This window comes from Tursiops truncatus, chromosome 12, assembly GCF_011762595.2.
Source record: "Tursiops truncatus isolate mTurTru1 chromosome 12, mTurTru1.mat.Y, whole genome shotgun sequence".
NCBI lineage: Eukaryota > Metazoa > Chordata > Mammalia > Artiodactyla > Delphinidae > Tursiops > Tursiops truncatus.
This window is the reverse complement of record NC_047045.1, coordinates 47450455-47472583: the sequence shown is the minus strand read 5'-3', so window position 1 is coordinate 47472583 and position 22129 is coordinate 47450455. Positions and strand designations below refer to the sequence as shown.

Genomic DNA, 22129 nt, shown 5'->3' with positions numbered 1-22129 from the left:
ATGTGTTTGTTGTCAATCTGTATATCTTCTTTGGAGAAATGTCTATTTAGGTCTTCTGCCCATTTTTGGATTGGGTTTTTTTTTTTTTAATATTGAGCTGCATGAGCTGTTTATATATTTTGGAGATTAATCCTTTGTCCATTGATTTGTTTGCAAATATTTTCTCCCATTCTGAGGGTTTTCGTTTCGTCTCGTTTATGGTTTCCTTTGCTATGCAAAAGCTTTGAAGTTTCATTAGGTCCCATTTGTTTATTTTTGTTTTTATTTCTATTTCTCTAGGAGGTGGATCAAAAAAGATCTTGCTGTAATTTATGTCAAAGAGTGTTCTTCCTATGTTTTCCTCTAAGAGTTTTATAGTGTCCGGTCTTACATTTAGGTCTCAAATTCATTTGGGGTTTATTTTTGTGTATGGTGTTAGGGAGTGTTCTAATTTCATTCTTTTACATGTGGCTGTCCAGTTTTCCCAGCACCCCTTATTGAAGGGACTGTCTTTTCTACATTGTATATCCTTGCCTCCTTTGTCATAGATTAGTTGACCATAGGTGCATGGGTTTATCTCTGGGCTTTCTATCTTGTTCCATTGATCTGTGTTTCTGTTTCTGTGCCAGTAACATACTGTCTTGATTACTGTAGCTTTGTAGTATAGCCTGAAGTCAGGGAGTCTGATTCCTCCAGCTGTTTTTTTCCCTCAAGACTGCTTTGGCTATTCGGGGTCTTTTGTGTCTCCATACAAATTTTAAGACTTTTTGCTCTAGTTCCGTAAAAATTCCATTGGAAACTTGATAGGAATTGCATTGAATCTGTAGATTGCTTTGGGTAGTATAGTCATTTCCACAGTATTAATTCTTCCAACCCAAGAACATGGTATATCTCTCCATCTGTTGGTATCATCTTTAATTTCTTTCATCAGTATCTTATAGTTTTCTGCATACAGGTCTTTTGTCTCCCTAGGTAGGTTTATTCCTAGGTATTTTATTCTTTTTCTTGCAATGGTAAATGGGAGTGTTTTCTTGATTTCATTTTCAGATTTTTCATCATTAGTGTATAGGAATGTCAGAGATTTCTGTGCATTAATTTTGTATCCTTCAACTTTACCAAATTCATTGATTAGCTCTAGTAGTTTTCTGCTGGCATCTTTAGGATGCTCTATGTATAGTATCATGTCATCTGCAAACAGTGACAGTTTTACTTCTTCTTTTCCAATTTGTATTCCTTTTATTTCTTTTTCTTCTCTGATTGCTGTGGCTAGGACTTCCAAAAGTATGTTGAATAATAGTGGTGAGAGTGGACATCCTTATCTTGTTCCTGATCTTAGAAGAAATGCTTTCAGTTTTTCACCATTGAGAATGATGTTTGCTGTGGGTTTGTCGTATATGGCCTTTATTATGTTGAGGTAGGCTCCCTCTATGCCCACTTTCTGGAGAGTTTTTAACATAAATTGGTGTTGAACTTTTTCAAAAGCTTTTTCTGCATCTATTGAGATGATCATATGGTTTTTATTCTTCAATTTGTTAATATGGTTTATCACATTGATTGACTTGTGTATATTGAAGAATCCTTGCATCCCTTAGATAAATCCCACTTGATCATGGTGTATGACCCTTTTAATGTGTTGTTGGATTCTGTTTGCTAGTATTTTGTTGAGGATTTTTGCATCTATATTCATCAGTGATATTGGTCCGTAATTTTCTTTTTTTGTAGTATCTTTGTCTGGTTGTGGTATCAGGGTGATGGTGGCCTCATAGAATGAGTTTGGGAGTGTTCCTTCCTCTGCAATTTTTTGGAAGAGTTTGAGAAGGATGGTTGTTAGCTCTTCTCTAAATGTTTGATAGAATTCACCTGTGAAGCCATCTGGTTCTGGACTTTTGTTTGTTGGAAGATTTTTAATCACAGTTTCAATTTCATTACTTGTGATTGGTCTGTTCATATTTTCTATTTCTTCCTGGTTCAGTCTTGGAAGGTTATATCTTTCTAAGAATTTGTCCATTTCTTCCAGGTTGTCCATTTTATTGGCATAGAGTTGCTTGTAGTAGTCTCTTAGGATGCTTTGTATTTCTGCGGTGTCTGTTGTAACTTCTCCTTTTTCATTTCTAATTTTATTGACGTGAGTCCTCTCCCTCTTTTTCTTGATGAGTCTGGCTAAAGGTTTATCAATTTTGTTTATCTTCTCAAAGAACCAGCTCTTAGTTTTATTGATCTTTGCTATGTTTTCTTTGTTTCTATTTCATTTATTTCTTCTCTGATCTTTATGATTTCTTTCCTTCTGCTAACTTTGGGTTCTGTTTGTTCTTCTTTCTCTAGTTCTTTTCAGTGTAAGGTTAGATTTTTTATTTGAGATTCTTCTTGTTTCTTGAGGTAGGCTTGTATAGCTATAAACTTCCCTCTTAGAACTGCTTTTGCTGCATCCCATAGGTTTTGGATCGTCGTGATTTCATTGTCTTTTGTCTCTATGTATTTTCTGATTTCCTCTTTGATTTCTTCAGTGATCTCTTGGTTATTTAGTAATGTATTGTTTAGCCTCCATGTGTTTATGTTTTTTACATTTTTTCCCTGTAATTCATTTCTAATCTCATAGCGTTGTGGTCAGAAAAGACGCTTGATATGATTTCAATTTTCTTATATTTACTGTGGCTTGATTTATGACCCAAGATGTGATCTATCCTGGAAAATGTTCTGTGCACACTTGACAAGAAAGTGTAATCTGCTGTTTTTGGATGGAATGTCCTATAAATATCAATTAAGTCTATCTGGTCTATTGTGTCATTTAAAGTTTCTGCTTCCTTATTTATTTTCATTATGGATGATCTGTCCATTGGTGTAAGTGAGGTGTTAATGTCCCCTACTATTATTGTGTTAGTGTCGATTTCCTCTTTTATAGCTGTTAGCAGTTGCCTTATGTATTGAGGTGCTCCTATGTTGGGTGCATATATATTTATAATTGTTATATCTTCTTCTTGGATTGATCCCTTGATTATTATGCAGTGTCCTTCCTTGTCTCTCGTAACATTCTTTATTTTAAAGTCTATTTTATCTAATACGAGTATTCCTACTCCAGCTTTCTTTTGACTTCCATTTGCTTGGAATATACTTTTCCATCCCCTCACTTTCAGTCTGTATGTGTCTCTAGGTCTGAAGTAGACAGCATATAGATGGGTCTTGTTTTTGTATCCATTCAGCAAGCCTGTGTCTTTTGGTTGGAATATTTAATCCATTCATGTATAAGGTAATTTTCAATAATGTATGTTCCTATGACCATTTTCTTAATTGCTTTGGGTTTGTTTTTGTAGATCCTTTTCTTCTCTTGTGTTTCCCACTTAGAGAAGTTCCTTTAGCATTTGTTGTAGAGCTGGTTTGGTGGTGCTGAATTCTCTCAGCTTTTGCTTGTCTCTAAAGCTTTTTTTTTTTTTTTTTGCAGTATGCGGTCCTCTCACTGTTGTGGCCTCTCCCATTGCGGAGCACAGGCTCCGGCCCGTGCAGGCTCAGTGGCCATGGCTCACGGGTCTAGCCGCTCCGCGGCATGTGGGATCTTCCCGGACCGGGGCACGAACCCGTGTCCCCTGCATCAGCAGGCAGACTCTCAACCACTGCGCCACCAGGGAAGCCCCTAAAGCTTTTGATTTCTCCAACAAATCTGAATGAGTTCCTTGCTGGGTAGAGTAATCTTGGCTGTAGGTTCTTCCCTTTCATCACTTTAAGTATATCATGCCACTGCCTTCTGACTTGTAGAGTTTCTGCTGAGAAATCAGCTGTTAACCTTATGAGAGTTCCCTTGTATGTTATTTGTCATTTGTCCCTTGCTGCTTTCAATAATTTTTCTTTGTCTTTAATTTTTGCCAGTTTGATTATGTGTCTCGGCATGTTTCTCTTTGGGTTTATCCTGTATGGGACTCTCTGAGCTTCCTGGAGTTGGGTAGCTATTTCCTTTCCCATGTTAGGGAAGTTTTTGAGTATAATCTCTTCAAATATTTTCTCGGGTCCTTTCTCTCTCTCTTCTCCTTCTGGGATCCCTATAATGCAAATGTTGTTGCATGTAATGTTGTCCCAGAGGTCTCAGGCTGTCTTCATTTCTTTTCATTCTTTTTTCTTTATTCTGTTCTGCAGCAGTGAATTCCACCAATCTGTCTTCCAGGTCACTTATCCATTCTTCTGCCTCAGTTATTCTGCTATTGATTCCTTCTAATGTAGTTTTCATGTCAGTTATTGTATTGTTCATCTCTGTTTGTTTGTTCTTTAATTCTTCTAGGTCTTTGTTAAACATTTCTTGCATCTTCTCAATCTTTGCCTCCATTCTTTTGCCAAGGTCCTGGATCATCTTTGCTATCATTATTCTGAATTCTTTTTCTGGAACGTTGCCTATCTCCACTTCTTTAATTCTTTTGTGGGGGTTTATCTTGTTCCTTCATCTGGTACATAGCCCTCTGCCTTTTCCTCTTGTCTCTCTTTCTGTGAATGTGGTTTTTGTTCCACACACTGCAGGATTGTAGTTCTTCTTGCTTCTGCTGTCTGCCCTCTGGTGGATGAGGCTATCTAAGAGGCTTGTGCAAGTTTCCTGATGGGAGGGTCTGGTGGTGGGTAGAGCCGCCTGGTGCTCTGGTGGGCAGAGCTCAGTAAAACTTTAATCCGCTTGACTGCTGTTGGGTGGGGCTGGGTTCCCTCCCTGTTGGTTGTTTGGCCTGAGGCAACCCAACACTGGAGCCTACCTGGGCTCTTTGGTGGGGCTAAATAGGGACTCTGGGAGGGCTCACACCAAGGAGTACTTCCCAGAACCTCTGCTGCCAGTGTCCTTGTCTCCACGGTGAGCCACAGCCACCACCCCCTCTCTGCAGGAGACCCTCCAACACTAGCAGGTAGGTCTGGTTCAGTCTCCCCCGGGGTTACTGCTCCTTCCCCTGGGTCCTGATGTGCACACTACTTTGTGTGTGCCTTCCAAGAGTGGAGTCTCTGTTTCCCCTACTCGTGTCTAAGTCCTGCAATCAAATCGCACTCACCCTCAATGTCTGATTCTCTAGGAATTCCTCCTCCCGTTGCCGGACCCCCAGGTTGGGAAGCTGACATGGGGCTAAGAACCTTCACTCCAGTGGGTGGACTTCTGTGGTATAAGTGTTCTCCAGTCTGTGAGTCACCCACCTAGCAGTTGTGGGATTTGATTTTACTGTGATTGCACCCCTCCCACTGTCTCATTGTGGCTTCTCCTTTGTCTTTGGATGGGCCATATCATATTTGGTGAGTTCCAGTGTCTTCCTGTGGATGACTGTCCAGCAGCTAGTTGTGATTCTGGTGTTCTTGCAAGAGGGAGTGAGAGCACATCCTTCTACTCTGCCATCTTGGTTCTTGTCTCAGAAGATCTCTCCAGCAATCAACGAGATTGATTTCAAGTCCGTCTCATCTACATGGATGTTAGAGCTGATATAATTCTGTGGTCAGAACATCAAAAGAATAGACTCCTTTTCCACCTTCTACAGGCTACACACATACCTTGGCTTGTGGCCTCTTCCTCTTTCAAAGATAGCAATGATGGGTTGAGTCCTTACATCACAAAGACAATGACCTTCTCCTGTAGTCACACCTCCCTCTAACTCCTCATAGCAGTTTTATTTGTAAAAAACCAAAGCTGGAAATAATCCAAATGTCCTTCAGCAGGTGATGGCTAAACAAACCCTGATAGGTTTATACTATGGAATACTACTCAGCAATAAAAAGACCAAACTATTGATACATGCAACAATTTGGGTGGACTTAAGGGTATTATGCTTAGTGAAAAAAACCAATCTCAAAAGGTTAAACACTGTGTGATTCTATTTTATATAGCATTCTCCAGCTGACAAAATCATAGAGATAGAGAATAGAGTAGTCATTGCTAGGGATAGTAATGAGGGTGGTGGAATGGGTGTGACTTCATAGGGGTCATATGAGGGAGTTTCTTTGTGGTGATAGTATAGTTCTGTATCCTGACTGTGGTCGTAGTTACACAAATCTATACATGGATCAAATTGTGTAGAGCTACACACACACACCGACAAACGAGTGAAGGAAAAGGGATGAAAACTGAATCAGGTCTGTGGCTTAGTTAACAGTATTGTACCAATGTCAATATCCTAGTCATATAAAATGTCACCATTGGGGAAAAGCTGTGTGGACAGTTCATAGAATCCTATATAGTTTTGCAATTCCTTGTGAGTCTATAATCATTCCAGAAATATATATTTTCCTCTCACGCTTCATGCATTAATTGTTTGTGACATTTAACCATGAGTTTAAGGAATTAACTGAAAGGGCAAGAGGATAAAGCACAGAGAGCCTCTTCATGTCTTTTTGTTCTATATCACTGTTCTTAAGAGAATCAGAAGACAAAAGTACTTGGTCCTTTGCCAACTAGTAATGAGGATTGTCTTGTTAAAACAGAAGCGCCTTTGCAAAAGGGCTGTTGGGCTACATCCTATCATTCCTTTCCTCAGAAACCTTCACAGCTCTCTTTTATTTACAAAATCAAGCCACACTTTTCATCCTGACCTGGAAGACCTCCTACGACATGACCCCAGCTTAACTTTTTGGCTCTATCTTACTTTATTCCATAATGAGCACCCATTGCTTCAATCTGTTCTCTGCACCACAGCCTGCCTGCCTTTAAAACTCAAATGTGGCTTCCCACGGCACTTAGCCTAAAGACTCAAACTCTTGACCTGGCTGTCAAGGCTTGTTGAGTCTAGCACTTGCCTCCTTCCCCAGCCCATCTTGCCCCACTCTTTTCTTCACTCTCCTTGCCTAGTCACAAGCCCTTGCTCACAACCTCATTCTTGCCATGGTCCTTCCCACCACAGAGCCTTGAGCACGCTGTCTTCTTTGCTTGGACCTCTTTCCTTCTCAACTAATCTTCCACTTCTCTTATAGATCTCAGCTCTACCACTAGCCTTTTAAGAAAATCTTCCCCAACTTTCCAGTTTAGGCCAAGTTGTTTTGACAAATGTTCTCGTAGAACTGTGTTGCTTTCTTTTAGAATACTCATCTCTGACTATAATGATACAGCCATTCATTTGGTTATTTGGCTGCCTTTCCCATTTGCCTGGAAGTGCCAAAGAATATAAAAAGTATCTTTTTTTATTGTTTCCTCACTGTTCACTACCTAATACACTGACTTGAACAGAGAAGTATTCAATAGTTATTTTTGAAGTGACTGGATGAATCAAACTGGAATAATTGTTCTCCAATCATATTCCTCAGGTTTTCTGCCCCTAAGCTTTTGCCATGATTTTCTTTCTGGGTTCAAAGCTATACCTAAATTTTATTCAATCTTATAGACTCCTCTGAATGGGTACTTTCTTGCCTCTGCAAATAAACATCATCTCTGGCTCCTGTGAAAACTATAGCACTTTGGCATCCGTTCCCTTGCCGTACATGATGTTACTATCAATAGACTGGGCCTCTTGTCCCCTTTATAAGTTCAGAAGCTCCTGGAGGGTAAGGTTGATTCATTTCCTTCGTTCTTTTCTCTTTTTTAACTCTGTAGAAGCTTTATCATTCTTTTTTTTTCTGTTAATGTTTTTATTCTTTAATTTTATTTTATTAAAAATTTTTTTATTTTATATTGGAGTATAGTTGATTAACAATGTTGTGTTAGTTTCAAGTGTACAGCAAAGGTTGATTCATTTCTGTTTACATCACTTGCAATAACTAGTACATTTCTTAGATGTAGAATTAGTGTATTTTCCTTATTGATTAATATATGAATAAAAGCTAAACACTTAGCACATATTATGTTCTCAATTAATATTTATAAAAACAAGGGAAAATCATTATAGGTCCTTGTTAGTTCCACTGATTTGCAATGAGTAAACAGAACTGAATTACAAAACAGCAGTACAGACATGGTTCCCAGAGCAAATGCCTTCTATTCTGACCATTTATTATTATTTAAGAAGTTTATTTTTTGTAGGTAGCAAAATGGTTCTAGAATTGTTTGATTCAACATGCTTTTTTACTTCCCCCTATCCCTTGCTCAGTAAGTTATAATGAAGACAAACTGATATTTCAGTAGAATTACTTTTTGACTTTTGACAGAATTAAAATAAATTTTGCATAGAATGCAGCATTAAATGCAGTGTCAAACAGCTAATTTGAGAGAGGTGGCAGGATGGATTAATGGTGGTGCATAACATGGGTTGAACAAAACACCTGAGGACAAGGGGAAAGTTGTTAAAACCTTGTCACTGGGCTTCCCTGGTGGTGTAGTGGTTGAGAGTCCGCCTGCTGATGCAGGGGACACGGGTTTGTGCCCCGGTCGCAGAGCAGCTGGGCCTGTGAGCCATGGCCGCTGAGCCTGCGCGTTCTGAGCCTGTGCTCCGCAACGGGAGAGGCCACAACAGTGAGAGGCCCGGTACCGCAAAAAAAAAAAAAAAAAGAAAGAAAAAGAAAAAAAACCTTGTCACTGTCTACAAAAAGAAATTGAAAAACTGAAAAATTTTTTTAATAAATCCCCATAGAACTTAAGCAACCAGTAATTGGTTGTGACTTTTCAATGCTTAACAAAAGAAAACAAAAGTCAAATGGATTTCCAAAGGGGTAAGTTTCCTCTTCATGCTCCCCAGGAGGCCCATTTATAATTTTTGACTCTGCACTAATGGGCCCAGTTCTGCCATGAAGCCAGCATTCCTTTCTTCTCCCACATACCGGTATAGACATTCCAGGGGCCTCTGCATGTGGGTAGAGAACTGCTGGCAATTTCTGTGTCCCCAAATACTGGAAATCAATGCAATTTAATTAACCTCTTTAAACATTTTTGAGTGCCTATTATGTGCTGGGTTTCCTACCAGGTACTAGCGATTCAAAGGTGAACAAGAAATCCTCTTTGCTGTGAAAAGCTTACAGCTTGGTGGAGTAGGTGGAAATATTCAAACACCATTCTTAGGTAAGACAGACTGTGAAGACAGAGCTATAAAACAAAGTGCCTGGGAGCACAGGAGAGAGAGAGAGAGAGAGTGAGAGAGAGAAAGACAGAGAGAGAAATTTGTTGTCATTGTGGGGCTTGTGGAAGTGAATAGGAGCTAGGATGAGTTTGGAGCACTGTGGTCTTTCTCCCAGCATCCATCCACCTCATCTCTCCCTTGATGGGTGACAGATATGTGATTGGGTGAGACTGATCCTGCCCTGACTCCAGGAGTGAGTGCTGATTGGTGAGCCAGTGATTCTCAACTAGAGATGGTACCTGCTAGAGGGCATTTGGAAATCCATGAGGACACTTCTAGTTGTTACAAAGGCTGAAAGATGCTATGGGCGTTTGATGGGTAGGGACCAGAAATCTTAAATGACCTATAAAGTAGGAAAATGACTCACATCATGAAAAATTGTCCTACCCAAAATGCCAGTAGTACTCCTACTGAGAAACATTTGTCTAAACAAATCAGAGAAATCTCATCCTGTATTGGTTCAGAGAGTCCAGGTCTAGGTCAGTTAGCTCACACTGGTCCCCTGCCATCAGTGTGGTCCAATCAAACAAACCTCTGGACTTTTCTTCAGTGGTTGTAGGGAAGCATCCTTTCTGTCCCTTATTGGGTATGCAGGAGGAAGCATGTAGACCCTACCTGATTCTGATTTAGATAGATTCCCATTCAATCTATATAAGCTGAATTTATTCAAGTGGTTTGTTTGCTTGTTTGTTTCTTCATTTTTGTTATTGTTTCTAAGCAAATTATTGGAATGGCAGCAATGTTGTTGAGGTATCAAATCTAAGTAAAATCTGATACGTGAACAATATTTTGTTTTCATCCTGGAGGCTTGGAATGACTATAAAATTCATAATATTGTCATAAAAAGAGAAATAAGGGTGAAACAAAAATAGTCAAGATTATTATTTATGGTTTAATGAGGAATATAAGTGGTGCCTGGTAAAAATCGTGAAAATCTAAGTTAAATTTGCAATGGTGTGTGTGTGCGCGTGCACACTTGTACACATAATTACATAAAAGAAAAAGAGAGAGAGGGAGGGAGGAAGGAAGGATGCAGTGGCTATCTTCATACCTAACACACTGTAGAAATTTAAATCTTGTCCCTTTAGGAAAAATTCTGTCTCTTCAGCTTACAAAATCTACACATTAAAGAAAGCTAAAAGAAAAGATTATTAAGCACTTTGATTACTTAATCAAAGTCCATTAGCATATTCTAAAATCTTATAAGTTGTGATTAAAATAGATTTATTTTTATGCTTATTAATAATTCTTCTGCTGACGTAAGATTAGTATTCTTAGCTACAAATTATTTTCCTACATTGTCAATGGTTCTTATGGTATACTAAAAACAAAGAAGAGATGTACAATTACATGTGAATTAAGAAAAATTAAAGGAACACAGAAATAAACTTCCACTTAATTTTTATATAACCGATTTCCCTCTTGTTGCAAAACTTACAAACTAGTAATCAGAACTCCCAAGTGACTAAACTGAAAGTAAACTACATCTGGAAAATGAGGAAGATGAGAAGGGAAGAGAGCCTTGGTACCTGGATACTGGTCAGAGTCGTGTACTGGTAAGCCTTGACCACCAGATAGTTTGCTTCCAAGTCTATCAGTCCCAGGATCATATACTTCCACCATCTTCGTCGTAAAATTGCCAGGAGGTTTTCTTCTCCTGCGTTACAAAGTTAAGAAGAAATGGATTAAGCTCTGAACACGTTGAGAAACTGTATATTTAGAAGGATTCTAAAATATATATTACAGTACAATATTACGTTTAACTAAACAAATGAATCAATATGTCCAAGAATGACATGCTTGTGCTTAGTTTACTAGACTTCATGGTAGATTTCAGCCCTTCAAATTAGTTCCTATCCCAGAACAAGACTGGACAGGGTTTTAGTTCACTGTGCAAAACATTTTCTCACAAACATTTGAACAAAAAATTTTGTCAAGTAAAAATAAAAGGAAAGGTGTTCAGAAAGGCTGTATAAACACGTGAAATCCAAATCATCCTGAACTTCAGGATTGTGGTAAAATAGACAAAAATGGAAAGAGGGTAGTCAAATGGTGCTTAGCCGCAGATCTGCAGTAAGGCTGCAGGGCGCCACCCTGAGGGCTCGGTCGCCTCTGAACCTTACACGCAGGCGGTGTAAGGTGTGTGGGTGATGGGAAGAGAGAGGAAGTTGGGGGTCACTCATCGATGGGGAAGAGTGCCACAGGCCTTGGTCTTAATGCTACCAACGACTGCAAACTTCACCATCTTGCCTCTTACGCTGGTAGCCTCAGAACAGACTCTGAACTGCTTAGTTCTTCATCCTTATTTTTACATATTTCAGGCCTGAAATGTACCTTTTCTCAAAGTGGGGGAACATGATTATTAATAATAACAGCTTTCTGGGGCCAACCTGTGAGGAATCCTTAGAGGATGTGGAACATGCAGAAACCCTGAGTGAACGGTGATTCTTGATACCAAAGAAACAATCCAAACATTTGGCCCAAAGTATGCTTTCTCTTGCTCTTCAATGTGCTGATTCCCCTGCATGGACTATTCTTCCCCCAGCCTTCAAATGAAGGAGCAGCATAGACTCTACCACCAGGAAGCCTTCCTTGATCTCTCACTTTGATCTTCTCAGAATCGGTTGGGTTTCCGTGCTATGGGCTCCTTTAACACCCTTTCTTATTCCGCAGATACAGTACTTATCTCCCTGTGTTATAATGGCCAGTTTTCTTGACTCTGTTACTCATTAGATTATTAACAATTTGAAGAGAGTGGCACTGTCTCGGTCATCACTTTATCTCTAGGGCCCAACAGTGCATGGTGAGTAGTCAATAAGTAATACAGAATCTATGAACACATTTTGTGTTTAATAACCTCAGCAATGTTAAATAACATTGAAATTGAAATATTTAAAATATATCTACTATAAATATTCATGCACCAGACAATGAAAATTGTTTTCTAGTTAGAACATCTGACATAAATTCATTTGGTGACCGTTTTACACATAATACTCTATACATAGGACATAAAAAGGTCAACGGCACACTGAACCGCAAAGCTGAAATTCTAAGGTCACAAGTCATTGTTCCAGTTAATTTACATGATGAACAGAATTGCTAAACTCGGAGCACACCAGCCACTTTTCAATATGTGACATTGAAAATCTGGATCATGGCGCTGTTTGTTCCGCCAATCAATACATATTCAAAGTTACACAGATTCAAAGGAATGATTTGTTGTCTTGCTGTTTGTTCTGCTGAAGAAGTTTGCAAGCGAAACACTCTAAACAAATACTCCCATATTGTTTCACTTGAGCACCTGAGAACGTACAACACACTTGCTTAGCAAAATTGTCCAGGAAGGCAAGAAAGCTCTCTTTTTTTTTCGGCTGAGCAAAAAATGCAACCTTTAAAAGGACTGCTTAGGGATTTATCTACATGACTCTCATTAACACTGATGTATAATAGGCCATTAAAATTCTAGAATAGTGAAGATGTATTCTTTAGAGCCCTTGTGCCAAAGTGCTTTCTAAACCTCACGAAACCGGGCCATCCATAAAAGCACCAGCACAACTGGTGGTACGTTAACGTTTTGAAGCAAAAGAATTTAAAAAAAAATTAACTAAGAGGAGTAATAAAATCTATGGGTGCAAATTTTAGAATTATAATTTGGCATTTAAATTTGTTCTGTTATTAATCTTACTATCAACGTGTTCAAATATAAATAGAAAGCATAGAGAATAATGTGATAAGGTAATCTCCAAACTGATTTAATTAATGTTAAAATTTTGCCACGTTTGCTTCAGATTTTTTTCTGAGAAAGGAAATGTTACAGATGAAATTGAAGCCCCCTTTCTGCCACTGCCAGATTCCATTCCCTTCCCTCCTTCCTCAAATCACCATCTTGATATTGTTATGTATCCTTCATGTTCATGTCTTTGCTATATGTTTTCTACATATGTATGTATTTAAATGAAAGTTTATTGTATATACTGTACCTGTCATTCTTCTAGGGTTCTTTATACTTAACATTGTTCTAGAAATAGATCCCTATTTTTTAATGTAGAGAATAAATGTAATATACTTTAAATGATATATAATCACATTTTATGAATATGCCACAATTTATCTCATCTCCCACTGACAGACATTTAAGTTGTTTCCAATTTTTCTTTAAAGAACATCCTTGTACATATGTATCTCTATAATTGGTTTAGAGTTTAATTCTGTTTTCATTCTCCTTTTAAAGAACTGTGGAGTATGCCAGTACTCACAAATGTGAAAAACATAATTAAAGAAAGTAACCCTAATTGAAAGTAACATAGCGTTCCAGCAACAATAACTATGGCAATAATTGAGAATAGAGAGGGAAATTATTGACAGTCTTGATCTTGTGACTCATATCTCATTTTACTAAGCGTCAACAGAACGACCAATCAATGTGTTTTTTCATTTTTGTAACAAATACTTATATGATACTATGTACCAGGCAGTGTCTATGTGCTTTACAAATATTAATTTACTTAATCCTTATAATATCCCTGTATGGAAGGTATTTCTTTTAACCGTATTTACAGATGACAAAACCGGGGCCTGGAGGAGTTAAGTAACTTGCCCAAAAGTTCACAAAGATGAGACAGGATTTGAATTCATGACAATCCAGCACTAGGCTTCATACTCACTGGTACTGCACTATTTTGCCTTATTGGTTTGTAATTACGGCACCGTCCTCAGGAGTCATTCATTTCTCATTAAAGGAGCTATCATGACCTGCTTGTCCCAACTCACATGCAGGGTGCCCCCTCTGCCAGACTCCAGGGGGCGCCTGGCACATTGAAGCCGACGTGCACGGCGTCCCCTAGTGTTGCCGGTGCCCAGCTGCGCAGTCGTGTGTCCATTCCTGAATCAGCTTAGGGATGAGCATGTGTCCCATCACCCTCACTTCAGCATCAAAAGTTGATGTCTCCCTGCCTGATCTAAGTGCATGACAGAGTTTCCCTCGTGAAATGTAAAATAAGGCTTTCAATCAAATTTATGGCTTAACAAAGCCTAATGATAAGAATTACTGTTATATGCTGTACTACTAGTTGAAGCCTTGGGCGTAATAACAATGGTCACACAAGGGGTGGGGCGAGCGTGGCAGTGGTCAATGAATGTTGAATGAAGGAAGCGGAAACACCTGTGCAAAGACTGAAACATGGTCCACATTCACGGCAGCGACTGGAAACCTGAAGAGCCTTGATGCATGGATAGGACTCTTGTTCACCCCCAGTGGTGGTCTGAGTAGAGAATAAAAGGATTGCGAGACAGCACCAGAGGTGAATTCAGCAAAGGGAACGAGAAGCTGCATTATTCTCGGGACTGCATTTTCATTAAGGGCTCTCATGGGTGGGCTGATCCTTCATGGTGTTTTTCTGCAAGGACAGAACTCAGCATGCATTTGCACAGAGGGTCTGCAGCAAGAGCGAAGCCCCTGCAAAGAGGGCAAGACCCTTGCTTGAATGGACGCCTCCTCGGCTCACAACTTGAAGCCATAAGCTATCTTCCTTTACCAGAACTCCAAGGGAAGAGGTTAAATATTCATCAGTGAATTTGAAAAAAGGTATGACTGAAGATGGAAGTTTTAATTACTCACCTTTAAAAGGTGAAATTTAGTATTAGGATATAGAATTCAAAACAATTCTTTTGTCAGAAAAGTGAACAAAATAAATGTGCTAATAATAAGGAAATGAAAACGTAAGTGGTTCACAAAAAGAATTGCAATCAATTGCACTTCATAATGTGAATCTGAGGGTAAGGATGAAATATAAAAAGGACAAATAATGAAGATTACATTTTGTTTTGTATGGTTTCATTCACTGTCACTACTGGAGCCAGACAGTGAGATTAAGAAGAGCATAAAAGGCAGTCCTTTAATGTGCTGGCTTAGTGGCAACAGACCTGGGTTTGGACACTGATGTACCTTAGTGGTCCTGAGTAACTTGGGTAACGGCTCTGAACCTTGATCCCTCTACTGTAAAATGGGGACTGGAGCAACTATTTCATAGGGCGTTGTAGATTAAAGGCAGCATGAATGTCGTATTTAAGCTAATATCTAATGCCAGGTATATGCACAAGACATGTCAGCAAGTGGTGGGGTCCTGGAATCCTTGAATCCTGCAAGTGATGGATCCTGCATGTTGGAAGCCCAGGAAAATGAACTCTTTTAATTTCTCATTAGGGCTTTAGCTGCACATCCTCTGTCTCTAACTCTTGAGATTGTGGATGGATCACACTGCAGCCAGCATATGACATTTGTCCAGACAGGAGGCAGCCTGAGGGCCGTGTCCTTGACCTTGACACCTCTCCCCTGGGCCAGATCCTTGTCTTGATTCTCCGGATCTCACCACTTGATCTGGGAGGGGAAGCCATGTGAACACACTCATTCCCCCAAGGCTTGAACTAGAAATAGCTTTGTTCTCTGGGACTCTAGTCCTACTGGGCCTTTCCAGGGTAGGGGCTTTGAGGAGGTGTTTCCAAGGTTACCACATAGGCTGCATGTGACAGGCAAAACGTAAAAGAGGAAAACACAAAGGGTTCAAAGAAAGCCAAGAGGAGAAGAGACACGGCCTCAGTTCCCACTTTACACCCTTCACATCCCTCTCGCTCAAGTTCCCACTCACACTGCAAGATCCAGTTACCTGGATGTGAAGCTCCCATGGGAAGCTTTCCCAAAGTCTCTGCTTTCCCTCAGCACTTATTTCTCTTTTTTACGTATCCTGAACTATGCCTAGCATAGTGATTTAGACAGATAGTTACTCACGTAAATAAGATCCTGTTATCAAGGTAAGATAGCTGAATAACACCATTAAAATCTACTCGGTCATCTGGCTGTCTTCCAGAGATGCCTAATAAGGGTTTGGAAAAATATCTAAAAGTAACTAAAAATGAATCATAATCACGTAAGTTTCTGGTAGCTCTGACTTTAAGAGAAAATCCATATATGTGTAAAAATGATTGTATATAGGATAGGTTTCTTAACAGTAAGTTTATTTTATTTTTTTCAAAGTTACTTTTTTGGCATTGATAAGTAAAACAAAATATTCTAGCCCTAATGACAAACTCAATCTATTACCTTTGACACAAAAATATATATACCTTATGATTCGAAAAATCTTTCAATATATATTACCTTTTTAAACATGAAATGGATCACTTAAACCTCAGAAACCTTTTTTTTCTGGATTTTTTAAGCTGTCATCTTTTATGAAGCTAAGATACATGATTTTATGTGGCACGCTTATACTCTACACCTTTGAAATATGCAAAACTGCTCTTTTTTTAAAAATTTATTTATTTTATTTATTTATTTTTGGCTGCACTGGGTCTTTGTTGCTGTGCACAGGTTTTCTCTAGTTGCAGCAAGTGGGGACTACTCTTCGTTGCGGAGCATGGGCTCCAGGCGTGCAGGCTTCAGTAGCTGCAGCACATGGGCTCAGTAGTCGTGGCTCGCGGGCTCTAGAGCACAGGCTCAGTAGTTGTGGTGCATGGGCTTAGTTGCTCTGCGGCATGCAGGATCTTCCTGGACCAGGGCTCGAACCCGTGTCCCCTGCATTGGCAGGCGGATTCTTAACCACTGCACCACCAGGGAAGCCCCAAAACCTGTGTTCTTGATGTATCTTAGGAGAGACACAATTGCTAACATTTTTTTCTTCATATTAATAGAAAAATTGATAGTAAGTCTGCCTAGATTTTACCATAAAGGCAATTACAACAAATAGATAAACAAAGAACTTTTCTGAAAGTTCAGGATGTCTAAAACCCCATATATGAAAACTGTGTACGGACTATTAAACTCTGTTGACCAAAATCTATGTGTTACAGGTTCCTCTACCTCTTAATGAAAATAGTGCATGAGAGCCAAACAACTCCCCTAAACAAAGTCCATTCAGAATTTAAAAACTAGATATACATTTAGAGCACCCATTTCATATTCTTGGAAAGAACACCCTATAAAGGGCTTCCCTGGTGGCGCAGTGGTTGAGAGTCCGCCTGCCGATGCAAGGGACACGGGTTCGTGCCCTGGTCTGGGAGGATCCCACATACCACGGAGCGGCTGGTCCCGTGAGCCATGGCCGCTGAGTCTGAGCGTCTGGAGCCTGTGCTCCACAATGGGAGAGGCCACAACAGTGAGAGGTCCACGTACTGAAAAAAAAAAAAAAAAAAAGAATACACACGCTTGCATGCTAAACACTGTCACTATTGATCACTGAAAATCTTAAAGATGTTATGTTGTTGCATGATCAAACACAAACCAGTACTATTGTCCCATATTTCTAGCTGTGATAGACTATTTCTTTGTACTGATATATGTCATCCAACAACGAAAATTTAACCGATTAAAATGGAGCACATCTTCCGACTCCAGACTCCTGTCCAGTTTATGCTTTTTGTTGAGCAACCAGCCCTTGGGGCCCATTTTAACTTTGTTAGCTCTTTTGCAGTTATCTATATGCACAGATTCTTGCCCTGAGATGTCTCACCAAGAGTTCTTCTCTTTTGATTTAGATAGTGAGTCAGCCAGCCAGGCTGGCCTTTCCTTTCTGGCTCCAGGAGACAGCCTTCTCAGAGAAGACAAGAATGGTGCCCTGCGGAGCTGTGGATGTGGCAGCCACGCCTTCCGTTTGGCAGGGCAACATAGGGAGGGCACTGGAGCCATTCAGCAGCGGGCTCGAACCCAGCCTCTTCCGGGCACTGGGTGTATGATATTGTTACACAACTTAGTCTCTCTAAACCTCAATTTTCCTCATCTATACATCGGAATTACCAGGTGGACCTGCCTCCCTGAGTGTTGGTCAGGATTAAATGAGATATTTATAAAATGCTTAACATGCTGCCTCGAAAGGAGCTCTTATCATTATCTTGACTTTTATCACAGCTGGTCTTTCCTCATGACAAACTTCCGACATACGTGCCGTAAAGAATTTAACCTTGCCCCCAAAGAGGTTTGCAGGGGTCTGCAATTTGTCTGGGGTAACGTTATGATTCCGGGCTGAGGATGGCCATGTCAGAAAGACCAACAATGTGATTTGGGGTGAAGGCTTTGGGTCACGCCCAGAGACTATAGAGAATCAATCAGGCTTACATAAGGGAGCTTCAGTAAAAACCTGAACACAGAGGCTCTACCGAGTTTCCCTGATTGGCAATATTTTGTCCATATTGTCACACACTGGTGCTGGGAAAGTCACATGTCTTGTCTCCTTTGGGAAAGGACAATGGAAGCCCTGGACTTGGTACTTCTTCAGGACTCTGCCTATGGGCTTATTCCCTCGGTGGATTCTAATCTGTATCTTTTCCCTGTAACAACTCAAACCATGAATATAATAGCTTTTAGTGAGTTCTAGGAGGCTTAGTAGATTTCTGAAACGGACAGTGGTTTGGGGGATCCTCCCCCAACCCCGAACTTGCAATTGGCATCAGGAGAGAGGGTGGTCTTGTGTGGACTCTGAACGTTCCCATTTGGCTTAAACTCTCATAGTGTTATGAGGTAAGGGTAGTGTTGGGACTGTGCCCCTAAACTTTTGCACCTGGTTTTCCTCAAACACAACTGAATTTGTTCCTCTTCTGCTCAAGAACTCAAGTATGTGTTTGGTGCATCTCAGCAAAACGAGACCCCAGAACCCTCGAGGTCTGAATTCAAATTAAAACAAACAACTGGTGTCCTTTCCAGGTGATTTTAAACAATGTATGTGATTATTTGTGGTCTTGAAAGAATATAAAAACTTCGTACTTTAAACCTAAATGTTCCGTCATTATAGAGATATCACTTACCGTGGGAAATACTGTTCACTAGCTCAAAATGGTTAATGATAGGTTGGCTGTGTGTGGGGTGGATGCTTTGATTTGAAATTATTCAAAGCAGTCATAATGAAATGATAGACTCATATAAATCTCTCTACTTTCCTGTGGCGAGCCTGCTGAGAGGAAAATGTATTTGTCCTTTTTAATGACATGACTATTTTCCTTTTCTTCATCCCATTTTGTGAAAAGTGACCCTATTTGCCTTTTGAAGGCTTCCTGTAATTGGCTCTGATGCCCCCCGACGTTAGCAGATGAATCTGTCAGTTTTGTGAATTTTGTTTTGAACAAAGAGCTGTGTAGTAGCTAATGACACACGATGCAAGGGGAAGAGGCCAGAGCAGGCTTGCCTCCGGACTCCTGCCACCTGCTGAGCATATGCAAAAGACAACATGATAGAAGACGCTAGCCTGAACTTTTGAGGGCTGACCTTGAGCTTTGACATGAGAGCATCTGTCATGGTGGACACATAGGTTAGACCCAACATGGGAAATTAGCAAGAGGAGCGTCAATGGGCCAGAAGCCTGGCTAAGCAGAAAGCTGGCTGGCCTCCTCTCCCCTGTTCACGCTCCCATCTCCCACACCAAATGTCAAGTACAGATCTACCAAGGCCACTTCTGTTACCTGACATTTATTTTTCATTGAACACCATTAGTCAGGACAAGGCCAGAGGCAACATATATTTACTTTCACATTTAACTGCCACCCTATACTCTAGGTTAAAAGCGTGACATCAGAGAGACACAGCCACTTAACTGGCTGTGTCACCTTGGGAAAGTTTACTCCTTAACAAAAGGGGGCAAACACTACTTACTTGAAAATGTCGCTATACCAGTTACATGAGAAAATGTATGTAACATCTCTGGCTTCCAGTAAATATTTGATAGCTTTGCTATTAACAGCCTTATGAAGAAACTATTTTTCAGATCATGAAATCAGGTTTTGAAGAATTTTAAGTAATCTGTCCAAGGTCTGTCCTGACTTTTTACTGCAAAGCATTCACTACTCTAAGAATGATGCTTTTTGTTTACACGGTACATTTAATAAAACAAATCAGAAATACTTTAATCTTTTTATCAAATCTTTCTGAAATTAAGTTCAGTAGAAACAAGGCAGCATTTTCTGAGCAATGCAATAATAGTATGCAATGTGTACTTCTAGAATACACACACATATATTCTAAAACATATTTCCATCTGAAAATATTGAAGAATATATTCATGCAGTTAAAAAGTTTCCACTTTACTAACGTAGTAGTAATGAGCACCATAGCACACAGATTATTATGTTAAAATATCATTTTAAAATTTTCCACAAAAAAAAGATAATAATCTTGGAGAAATGGTTGACTGCAGTTCTGGATCAGGAAATGTAATACAAGTTAAACCTGGAACATTTTTTTATACAAAAGAGCAAGGAAACAATAAAAAAAAACTACTTGGGTTGTGTCAAAAGGACTCAGAGGCCAACTTGAAGTGTCTTTTGTATAAAACTAACACTGGGGCTTCCCTGGTGGCGCAGTTGTTGAGAGTCCGCCTGCTGATGCAGGGGACACAGGTTCGTGCCCTGGTCCGGGAGGATCCCACATGCCACGGAGCGGCTGGGCCCGTGAGCCATGGCCGCTGGGCCTGCGCGTCTGGAGCCTGTGCTCCGCAACGGGAGAGGCCACAGCAGTGAGAGGCCCGCGTACCACAAAAAAAAAAAAACCCAAAAAACAAAAAAACCCCCACTGAAATGGATTGAAATGCATCGGATATGTTTAAATCCATGAGTTCATAAAGAGTCTAAAAGCAACAGCAATAAAAACAATCACAACCAAATTTAAAAAACTAATTGGTCACTATTGGATATTAGTAAACCAACTCAATATTTTGAAAATTGGTAAAAAAAGGAAAAGAATCAAATTTTCCCCCCTGGGATTCTCATATGAACTATACCACTAGGTAACTAAATTGTAGATGAGGGGATGTTGATCTTTATGGTAATACTCTAGCTAATAAAGAAGAAATGAGAGAATTAGAATATCCCCATTTTGCATCCCCTAATGAATATAGGCCTAGAAGGTCAAGCTACTAGCATTTCAAAGAAAGAGGCAACCAAGCATTATGTTTTACGTGCTTCCTGATGGATGAACAAAACACTACGTATGGGAAAAAAAAAAAGAAAGACACCAAATCTGATCAAGTTTTAGGACTTAACTACACCAATTTAAGAAATACAGAGGTCACAAAAGTATATATTGAATTACTCTAGAAATATTCAATCAGCAAAAATCCAGATTGTGGGATATACTGTAGTCCAGCTACTCAGTTTGGCCTGTTGAATGGCAGTGACAGCAGCAACTGAGAATTTGTCAGAAATGCAGAATCTCAGGCAAACCCCAGACTACTGATTCCAAATAATCCCAGGTTATTCCTATGCATTACAGTTTGAGAAGCAGTGATTGTATGGACCACCTGATAGATTCTTCAACAAAGAAATTGCAATAAAAATGAAAGAAGGGAGCTTCAAGATGGCAGAAGAGTAAGACTCGGAGATTACCTTCCTCCCCACAGATACATCAGAAACACATCTACACGTGGAACAACTCCTACAGAACACCTACTGAACGCTGGCAGAAGACCTCAGACCTCCCAAAAGGCAAGAAACTCCCCACGTTCCTGGGTAGGGCAAACGAAAAAAGAAAAAACAGAGACAAAAGGATAGGGACGGGACCTGCACCAGTGGGAGGGAGCTGTGAAGGAGGAAAGGTTTCCACACACTAGGAAGCCCCTTCGCTGGTGCAGACTGCGGGTGGCGGAGGGGGGAGCTTCGGTGCAGCGGAGGAGAGAGCAGCAATAGGGGTGCAGAGGGCAAAGTGGAGAGATTCCCACACAGAGGATCGGTGTCGACCGGCACTCACCAGCCTGAGAGGCTTCTCTGCTCACCCGCCGGGGTGGGTGGGGGCTGGGAGCTGAGTGTCGGGCTTCGGAGGTCGGATCCCAGGGAGAGGACTGGGGTTGGCTGCGTGAACACAGCCTGAAGGGGCTAGTGTGACACAGCTAGCTGGGAGGGAGTCTGCGAAAAGTCTGGAGCTGCCGAAGAGGCAAGAGACCATTGTTTTGGGGTGCGTGAGGAGAGGGGATTCAGAGTACCGCTTAAACGAGCACCGGAGATGGGCGTGAGCTGCGACTATCAGCGCGGACCCCAGAAACGGGCATGAGACGCTAAGGCTGCTGCTGCCACAACCAAGAAGCCTGTGTGCGAGCACAGGTCACTATCCACACCTCCCCTCCCGGGAGCCTGTGCAGCCTGCCACTGCCAGGGTCCCGTGATCCAGGGAAAACGTCCCTGGGAGAATGCGCGGC

General features: G+C 40.5%; 1 protein-coding gene across 1 annotated transcript in view; it reads right to left on the bottom strand.

The window, feature by feature from the left end:
- SLC35F1 (solute carrier family 35 member F1) overlaps window positions 1–22129 on the bottom strand; it is a 421767-nt gene that overhangs the window by 84031 nt on the left and 315607 nt on the right. The window contains exon 3 of the mRNA XM_033867657.2: window positions 10490–10617. Within this exon, the coding sequence (XP_033723548.2) occupies window positions 10490–10617 (128 nt within the window). The remainder of the gene's footprint in view (window positions 1–10489; window positions 10618–22129) is intronic.